The sequence below is a fragment of the Prunus dulcis genome, chromosome 1 (assembly GCF_902201215.1).
Source record: "Prunus dulcis chromosome 1, ALMONDv2, whole genome shotgun sequence".
Lineage (NCBI taxonomy): Eukaryota > Viridiplantae > Streptophyta > Magnoliopsida > Rosales > Rosaceae > Prunus > Prunus dulcis.
This window is the reverse complement of record NC_047650.1, coordinates 18,165,052-18,175,434: the sequence shown is the minus strand read 5'-3', so window position 1 is coordinate 18,175,434 and position 10,383 is coordinate 18,165,052. Positions and strand designations below refer to the sequence as shown.

The 10,383-nt window shown below is 34.7% G+C and overlaps 1 protein-coding gene across 2 annotated transcripts; it reads left to right on the top strand.

Moving 5' to 3' along the window:
• Positions 1-780: 780 nt before the first annotated feature.
• LOC117615279 lies at positions 781-10,142 on the top strand. 2 transcript variants are annotated; one of them, XM_034344335.1, is made up of 7 exons: positions 781-1,645; positions 3,927-4,026; positions 4,766-4,831; positions 6,065-6,179; positions 7,623-7,705; positions 8,658-8,719; positions 9,539-10,142. In XM_034344335.1, the coding sequence occupies exons 1-7, from the start codon at positions 1,446-1,448 to the stop codon at positions 9,645-9,647; spliced, it is 735 nt and encodes a 244-aa protein (XP_034200226.1). In that variant the 5' UTR covers positions 781-1,445; the 3' UTR covers positions 9,648-10,142. The 2 variants fall into 2 exon arrangements, with proteins under 2 accessions (XP_034200226.1, XP_034200227.1); XM_034344336.1 differs by lacking the exon at positions 8,658-8,719 and having other exon boundaries at positions 819-1,645; positions 9,539-9,656.
• Positions 10,143-10,383: the final 241 nt, after the last annotated feature.

Below are 10,383 nucleotides of genomic sequence, written 5' to 3'. Positions count from 1 at the left end.
TAGTCGTGCCAATGGGCACGCGTTTCGAGAGAGTAGTGGGGGAAAATGGGAAAGGTTTTAAATGGGATGGGTGTTAGTATACCAATACGAGAATACGGATTTCACTTTGGTTTTGGCTTAGCTATATATGTATATCTACATCGGTTTTGAATGCATGTTGTTTTCAGCATTATTTTCTAAACGGGGGGGTGGGGGTTATTATATGTTGGTTTCAAATATAACAAAACTTTGTTTTTGTCTACTCACAATTTTTTGTTTAGCACCTCTCAGGCAGTAGTTGACTTGAGCTGAGCGGTCAAGCCGAATCTTGTACTTCCGAGCCCCAACTTAGGACGATCTTTATCTATTTTTATTTATGTTGAACTTCGTTTAGCTTGTAAACTAAAATTCTTTAGATATGCTCTGTTATCACCCTTGATAGGGTTGGATGTAAGGTCGAAGACCTATTATATAAACTGCATGAATTTACATTGTGTATGCTTTTGTTGGGATTATATAATTGTATTTTAATAGGTTGAAAAATTTGAGAAATGTCCGTTTTTCAGGGGGGACTTTGTCAAAATTTTGGTTGAAAGTCTTGTTCCTATTTAGTAAGTGGGCCTGACATCAGAGTGATGTTAGAATTACCATTTGATCCTTTGTGGATGACGAGGAATTCGGGATAGGTCCCGTCAATGAGTGGGGTATGGTCCACATGTGGTGATGCTAGTGGTTGATTAGGCTAAGTGAGTCATAAAAAAGAGGGAGTTCACAAAAATAAAACATTAAAAATTATGCGTGGGGATTTTTCCTCTTTAGAAAAGTGGGAGTTCGTAAAAATAAAACATCAGAGAAGAGAGGGAGAGAGAAAATGGATTTTGTCAATCGCTTTCTTTCCTTTCTGTAAAAAAATATTCCTTATTCGGTGCGGACTGTGGTGCAACAAGTTGCAGGGCAAGAAAATAGAAACCCAAATCTTTACCCCAAAAAATAAGTAGTAGAAAGAAAACCCAGACACAAAGGGAAAATAGAAACCCCAGAAACAACAAAGAAAATAGAAAACCCCAAAAATAATAAATATTGCAAGAAGAATATATTAAAACATTAATGTAATACACCTTCAAACGTCAAAACCCTCCCCCCTTTGATTTTCCGTACATCTCTCTTTCTTCAATTTTCAGTACTTCACTTTGCGTAGAGCTCCCTTCAGTCTCATATTTTTGTATATTCACATGTAAAAAGATTCGATTTTTGTAAATTCTCTCAGTCTTTCTCACTTATCCAATCTCTCTGTTTTTCGTTTTCAATATATTATATATTCTATCTGGGTTTTCGATATTTCGTCGAGGGACACCGAAATTGGCGGGAACCAACGGCCAAATTCCGTGATTCTGAGAACTGGGTTTGGTTCAGATTCGGTGCTGGAATTCAGAACTTTGTTGATTTTCAAAATTCTAGAATTGTTTATGGCTAACCCATCTGGGAACCACCAAGAACCGAGCCACGCCTCGTCGTCGTTCAACGGCACCAACCCAAGTAACGGAAACTCCGCGCCGGTGTCGGCACCGGAGAGTTCCGGTGCCGCCATGGCCATGAAACACAACCCTGGTATTTCTATGGATTGGAGCGCAGAGGAGCAGGCAATTCTTGACGATGGGCTCGCCAAGTGAGTATTAAATTTTGGGGTTTTGTTGGACTCTTTGAGGTTCTTGGAGTTTGCATTCAACTGTTTTTGAGAATTTTTAGTTTTCTTTTTGAATTCTAGATGAATCGGAATTAACTTTTTGGGTTTTTCTTCAGTTCTTTTTAAAAGTAATTTCGGTCCTGAATACTTTTAATTGTGTCTTTCTTTTTCTTCTATATGTGTGACTTGTAGGAGTTGATAAAAATGCTGCTGTGGTTGATAGTGGATACTACTATCTTGTATAGAACAGGCTTGGTGTCCTTAAAATCTGTTTACAAATATATCTTAGTATCTGGTATGATATGGCATATTAGTATTTCCATCAATATGTGATATCAAAGGAGGTTTTGGAAGTGTGGAAATTTTATGATTATGTGGAGACAGTTATTGTACTATTTAATGGAATTTAAAGCCTTAGAAGAGCCTGCAATAAATTATTTGGAGTAAAGGTTAATAGATATAATACAAATATGACTTAAGTATGTTGTAGAGTGGTGTAACCAGGTTTTAAGTAGCATATAAAGAACTTAAACTGGTAGTTCAATGTTCATGTGATGGTATGCGAGTTTATGCTAGCATTATATGACGGTATCTTCAGTACAACAACATTTCAAAGAAGAAAGAAAATTGAGCTTGTTAGGCAGCTGTCGAAGCTTTTAATGGTTCCTCATGTTGTTATACATGTCAAACAAGAAATCCTGTTGGAATTTTGAATTAAGTGGATGAGTTACGATATTATATGCACATGTTCTGACATATCCATATAGTTAGTCATTCGGGCTCTGTCGTTATTTACTTTATTAGAGTGTTGATAATGTGATATGACAAGAGTATGGGAGCTTTGTTTATTCAAATTGGTCTTGGATTTGAATTTGAAAATGATCAATTTTGGGTCTCATGTCTTTCTGCATGTCAGTTGAAATATTTGCAGTTAGCAGGGAGGTTTTCTTTGGGATATATAATAGGGTAGTGCTGAAGCTGGCTCTTTTATTGCTAGTATAGTGTGTTTAGTAGGAATTTGGATTTATGAGTACGTAAAATCTAGCTTGATGGAGATCCAAAGTCCATTTTCACCACTATATATATATATATAAGTTATAACTTTTCTGATATGTTTGTTTTTCTTTATGACATATTTGTTGATTCCTTGTTTTCTACTTTTAGTCTCTTTAGTTGTTATTGGTTTGGTAAGGGTCGTGCACTTGGTGATTTCAGTGGAAGTTTCTTATTTAAAATAAAAAAAATCAAAATCACTGAGATCATCTCATCACTGACATGAAAACTGATTAACTTCATTTTTGTTTAATCATGAATTTGCACCCAATTATACATATATGATATGCACTTTGAAGAAATTCTTATATTGGTTTTTATTTTATTTTTCTAACTTGGAGCCAATTTCTTGTGACATTTGGTTAACAACATTGGCCAAGCTGACTTAGAAATTGAAGATGGCTCATGGATGGTAGCTTCAGTGTTATATTCATTCCGCATTCACCAAATAGAACTTAGATTGGTTAGAAAGAGATTAGAACAAATTCAAAAACAAATAAACTTTGAGATTAGGACAAATTCAAGAACCAATAAAACTTTCTAAGCTTCTGCATATATGATGAATGAAATCTTAGTTAGGTAATGGTATCATTTCACATTCATGTACCAATTGGATTTAGGAAGGGCCCAATATTTCGCAGTGTCTAATTAATCGTAAAGTGAGCATTAAACTTCCCTGCCAACTGATTTAACCAATTCGGGTTTTATGGTTCTTAAAATCTCCCAATGATTCAAAAAAATTTTATCTTTGGATAAACAGAAGGAAACAAAGAAAGGTGCATCACATGGATGTTTGCTTTTTGTTAATGCTTTCCAAATATGTATGAAAATTGCCATGTTTGTCTATATACCACCATTAATTGAATGAGGGTTGTAATTTATTTCCTTACCCAAGTCTCTGGCGATGTATGTCCATGTGTTTAAGATTTCAAATCTTCACAGATATGGTTCTTAGTACCTTTCTTATCATTAGAACTGATGAATATTTATGGTGAAAACCCATATGGATAGACACGTAAGTTGGTCCAGACCAGGAAAAAAATAAGAAAGATATGTAAGTTGCTGTCTATATGATTGTTGTGTTCACTTTTCAGAAACTTTATTTTGTGCTTTGGAATAAACTTCTCATGTACCTTTCTTCCTTTCTTTCTTCTGATTCCCGTTATTAATGAGTTTATCTAATTATATTGTCTTAATATTTACCTCGCAGATATTCAACAGAATCAAACATAATCCGGTATGCAAAGATAGCTATGCAGCTGCAGAATAAGACTGTCCGAGATGTAGCATTGCGTTGCAGATGGATGACTGTAAGCTTAATTACTTTTTCTTAATTAGTGCCCAAAATTTGTAGGCTATTCTTGATTAGGATCCATGAAATGAGCCATGATGATGTATGTTTCCTTGGGGATCTTTTACTTCCCTTCCAAGAAAAATGCAAGGCTCAAACCAGTCATTTAAATTTGTCTTGGAAATATCTTTTTAACTCGATAACCTTGTGTTTTTGTGGATGGCCCTTGGTAATTCTGGTCGCAATTCATTTTTGTGAGCAAGGAAAGTGACATGAGCTACCAAATTGTGACCTGAGCCTGTTTTTGTCAATGCGTCATGATATGCTCTGTTTTCTCCCCAGTCCTAGAAAAGAATTACTTTTGCAATTATTAAATCATATTTTCATAATTATCATTTGCAAGGTCCATAATTATATCTTTTCAACTTTGACATCACAATTTTATAATCTAGTGACTGGAACTGTGGAGAATATGTATTATATATGTTGCTAACCACGTGACATAGTAAAGTATTGGAAAACCAAAAAACTGCTGCAATGTTCAGCAAGTAACAGAGAATCTTCCCTATATATTTAACAGAGAATCTTCCCTAGTATACCAGTTGTGAGAAGCATAAATTTTTGTAGCTTGTAGGTGTAAACAAGCTACAAATATTGCGAACACATTAGCATCTTACTTAAGCTAGTACCTGTTTGAAATATTCTTTACCATTTCAAAACTGTATTTTGATTGTTTTCTTGGTTCACTTCCTTTCCAGAAAAAGGAAAACAGCAAGAGAAGGAAGGAAGAACATAACTTAACAAGGAAAAGCAAAGATAAAAAGGTATGTTCTCTACCCTCAGTCCATTGTATGCCACTTGGGCCAAGGCTCATGGGCATTAAATAAAGGGGCTGGGTTTCTTTATTTAATTTATTATTATTTAACTGTCTATTACAGTTTTCTGATTCTATAAAGTTGTATGACATAGTCTAATTTGTCATGCCCCTGTGACAGAACAGAAGTGAAGCTGTTTTTGTCATTTACTTACATTAGCTCCCTAAATCTGTTTTTTTTTTTTTTTTTTTTGGTGTTGAAGTTATGCAATTCACTTGCTAAGTCGTAATAAAATTTTGATTTCAGGAGAATAGAAAGGGAGATTAGAGAATAGGTTTAGGGTTCTCTAATCAGCCACTTAACTTTAGCAATGTTTTTGTTCGCGAGGGCTTCTATATTAAGCATTTTATTCAGTAGCGCGCTTTTGTTAATACTACATAGAACTGGTAGTCCTTCATGAAAGATCACCTGTTAGGTACTTTTTTCAGAACTCATAGTTCTTTAACCCCAGAAAAGGGCTTTTTTTTCTGTTTCAACCAAACATTATAAAGAGTGTCTAGGCTTGCGCAAAGCATTTCCAAACATCCAAATCCATGAAATAGATATTTATAATAATAATCCTAGTCTAGAATGACAATAATAATAATAGTATTCTAACAACTTTGACAAAAACGAAAATTATGTAATTGCATATTCTATTGTCTGATAGGCCGATATACTTCAGAAAATGTACCAAATTTCCATACTCCTTAATTTCCTTTACGTGCATAGATAGCCAATGGAAGAATGAAAAAGAAATCAGATGCAACAAATTTTGCTACGTCTTAGCAATATCTTGTAGAAAATTTTTAGAAGCTTATGTAACCAAAAATAAAGTGTTAGAAATCATAATTGGATCTCATTTTAAAGCTGATGATGAAATCTGCTCCTAGGATTCTAGTTCATAGTTTCCAGTAGCAGTGCCTTAGAAGGGCTGATTGTTGTTTTAACTTGTAAACAAACACTGTAAACTTAGAAATGTAGTATTTTATCCAGCTGAAGTATCGTATTACTTTGTGTTCCCACTCCAATAAGCAAAAATGAGTAGTTTTTCTTATTCTTGTCTTGGTCATGGATTTCCCCCGATTCACTATTTGTTAAACATCATAAATTTCATGTTGCACCTTTTCTTCTAATTTATGTTTGTTTACCTGCTTCCTGTGTTACAAATGTTCGTGGAATGTCTTTGTATTTGTTTCTCAGGAGAGAGTAATTGATACTTCAGCAAAGCCATCTAACTTTGCTGGCCGGCCCAATGTTGCTCCCTATGCTCCCCCAATGGTTACTATGGACAATGATGATGGCATCTCATACAAAGGTGTGGTTGTATACTTTCTAAACCTATTATGCACAGGTTTAAATATATTTTGATCGAACTTTGGCGTGTTTATACATCTTGTGCCTAAGGTAAATTCATTTATTAATACATTATTTACTTGGATCTACACACCCATTCCCACATACATATTGTTTTTGGCATTATTTTCTGAATCCCTAACCGCATGAGAAAGAATTATCACTTAAGGTATTTTGATTTTAGTAAAATCTTTATCATGCAGGCCCAAATATGTGCCTCTAATTGTGGTCACTGTGCTGATGTGCCCTTTGCTTATATTTCATAAGAATCTGTGTTTATGAGTTGGAGTAGCTTTTGTATGTAAATTACGGTTTCTCAATGGATCCCTGGCTAATTAAGGCTAAAATGTTGTCAATCATGTCAGGTTAGCCATAAGTAGTCAAATATCTGTTAAGAAGCTTAATTGACATATTTAAATTTTCATGAATCTTGAATTACATAGTCTCAGAGCATATGTGACATAGGATAGCCATGAAATCCTTGAACTTAGAGCTTTCTTGAAAAATAATGGTGGAGAAATACAATAATGAGTGTTTGAATGGAGCTGGTTTCAGATAAACCAAAACAAGCCTGACTCTTAATTCCAGAAGCCAAGGCAAGCCTTTATGGGGTCAACTTTATGAAGTTTGTGTGTGTTCCGATTCAATCATTTCCATTCAGATTGAATGCCTTATAATGCTGTTTCCTACCAATCAAAAACATCCTTCCCTGGCCTTTGACTTCATTTAGATATTGGACACAAACAACCAGACTGGCAGTATTCACTGTATCTTTTATTTGTTTGGGAGTATTCACTGACTTGGTTAATTTTATTCCAGTGGAAGTTGAATGCATACATCTGGATACTGGAAGTTGAGGACCCCTCTGGATTTCTTGTTTAGCTACTCAACCTGTATTGTTTTCTTGTAGGGCATTTAGGTATAAAAGAGTTCAAAATGACTTCTGTAGGTCTTTGGTTATTCACTTATTTTATTTATGATTGTGGTAGACTGGAAAGGAGAAAAGATTCATTTATTATTTTGATAATAGCAAGAGCCATTGAACTTAACATGTGTATTTTAGGTCTATTTTTGTAAAGTCTTATATTCATGGTCTCTCAGTTTCTCTATATCATATTATCAATGACTTAGGTATCATGAATTATGTCATTTCAAATTTCTAAAGTGTATTTGTTTTAATCTTTCAATCAATCATGTACTATTAGCCTAGATGGTTTACCTTACAAGCTTTGAAAGTGAATGAACAGTATATAGTTTCCACTTATTACCATTGACTGCTGCTGATGTTATGGACTTGGATGGAGGTTGTTTGCCTTGCAATTATTTGGGTTTCTGATATCTAGAGCTTCCTCTTTGAAGGTACTGTTGTAATGGTTTGTTTAAAAATTGCTTGTTCTGTTTGCAGCCATTGGTGGTATTACAGGAGAGCTTCTGGAGCAAAATGCACAAGCCCTGAATCAAATTTCTGCGAACCTTGCAGCTTTCCAGGTAGAGAGCTGTCATTATGCATTTGTTTCCTGTCATTCTAGCTATTAATTTATCTGAAAGCCAGATGGTATCAGGAAAATCTCAAAGCTAAAAGTTTTGCAATTGTGTATGCTTTTTATGTGTCAGTGATGAATATTGGCTTCCATTTCTTGGTAATTTCTAAATAATAAGCAGCACAACCCAGTAATTATATTTGTTATAGCATTAGACATACTCAAGGCATTTGCCTCAAATTTATTTTTTTTCTTTTAGAAACAAGACTTTATTAATAAAAGGAGATTGTACTATACAGAGGACAGTTTGTCCTCTAAAGCAAAAATGAAAACCCAAACCATCAGCCAACTACAACATGATGACAAAATATATCCCTCACATCAGCAGATCATTAGGAGACATCATTACAGTCTAGAAAAGTAGCAGAAATGCGCTCTTCCTAATTTCTGATGACACTCATGGCTAAAGAGATGCTTGTAGTCGAGACATTTGCCTCAGTTTTCTCCTTAACATTGTATTTGAATCTAATAACATAAGATACAACTTTTTATTCAGATGTTGCAATTGTTTCTAATGGATGGCTCAGCCATCTGGTTGATGAATTGGAGGATCACTTTATGTTTTTCTCTTTAAAATGCTATCCGACCGTTTCCGCAATTTTTAATGCAGATAATGCACTTACTTTTTAATGGATATTTACGAATATACTTTACATTCAGCTTGAATTAATGACACTCCACCATAACAAAACGTATCTGCTATGGGTAGCCATTGTTTGCTTTAAAATCAGTCAGTGTTTCTTTATGTTAATGGTATTTATGAACAACTTATTTATATAAATTTTAAGAAATGACTTGAGCTAAAGAATGATATAATGTCTTGGCAATAATGCCCTCTCAGATACATTCTTGATGCTTTTGTAATTGAAATGAGTCATTTTGTCCATCTGTTTTTTCAGATACAGGAGAACATCAACCTCTTCTGCCAAACTCGAGATAACATCCTCAAAATTATGAATGAGTATGCTATGAACTTTGTTTATATATGTTTTCTGTCATTATAAGTTGAAATTGGGATCACTTGACGCATTTCCTTTTTCTTTGCAATTGCATGGTTTTTTATTATTCTTTTTTGTTTCCCTTATATTCTTTCCATGTGCACGCAAATCACATATTTTATATTTATGTATTTTCTGTTGTAAGAACAGAAATTGACAATATGACATGCCTATGTTTGTTGCCACTGTGGTTCTTTCTACTAGCTTAGTAAGCCACATGTTTCCTAAATTAATGAATTCAGAGCTCATTAACAAAAGAGAAGAAGAAATATGAGGATTGTCATGTTTGGCATTCATGACTTTATTTATCTTGTCAATGATGGGCACTTGTGCCCATGGATTTACATAGTTTGACCTTTGCCATTATGTATGTAGGCTGTATCAAAATGACCTTGATTATTGAACCTTGGTCTACAAATGCACAAGTTCTCAAAATCCCCGTGATCAGCTAGTTGTTTTTTTGATCATTTTAAACTATTTGCATTCACTTCACAAATTCTTTATAGATTAAAATGATTGCTCCATCTGATCAACATTTCTAATGCAATACAATTGGTTCGAGTGTACAACGTGAATTCTTGAATGTTCAGTTACTAAACTTGTGTCATTGCATTGTTTCCAAGACTTCCCCAGCGACAATTGCTGACTTATCTGTGTTGTGCAAAAGAGTAGAAAATGCCTCCACTGATCTCATTTTCTGTTAAAAATATGAACATTGATGTGTGCTGACTTATTACATTTACATATAAATTCATCCATTTAATTTCCAAATTTCTCTGCAGCTTGAATGACATGCCAGACGTAATGAAGCAGATGCCACCGCTTCCAGTGAAAGTGAATGAGGAGCTAGCAACCCATGTGGGCATCCCACCCCATCAGATGCAATCATGATCTGCCTTCCGCATTTTGGTCTTTGTTTTCAAATGGGCTTCTTCTGATCGGTACTCAAACCAGCATCCAGCCTCCCAATGCGGCTGGAATTTCTCAAACCAAATCCTGACCTCCAGACAACAAAATTGGAGTTGACCCACCTTTCTCATCTCAAAAACTGCAGGGGATCTAATTGTTTATGCAGATGTCAGTTTTTCTTTTACCCTTATGTTTTAGTATTTCATGCTTGGTTTAATTTTTTTCCTTTGCATAGCTAGGCTAAGGCATGACTTAGCTGTCCTGTTGAAAGTAGGAAATAAAATTCTTTCTGTTATTTTTTGTATGTATTGGGGAATGAAAGAGTAATCATAATTACTTGATTTCATGTATTTTTCTTTGTATCCCTCGTCACACGTTTCGTGCTTCTATCTTCCGGCGCAGGCAGCTAATGATCAAGTAAAACATATGGTTGTTGCTGCATTGCTATATCAAATCTATTCTGCAGCTATCCAAATATACTGTCATGTGTTGCTAATGGTCCTTACAAAGCTCTAGTACACTAAGAGCGATTTAGGGTGCAGAAATGAGAGAAACTCAAAATGTGGACTTATTTTATTTCTGGTAGCATATAACCAGAAGACATTTGTATAAGTGGGCTACTAACTTACTATTGTAGATAGCACACGTCACTAGTAAACAGCTAGTGGTGATAGCTTTTGAGTGAAATCGGTGAATACGAAGAAACATGATAAATTGA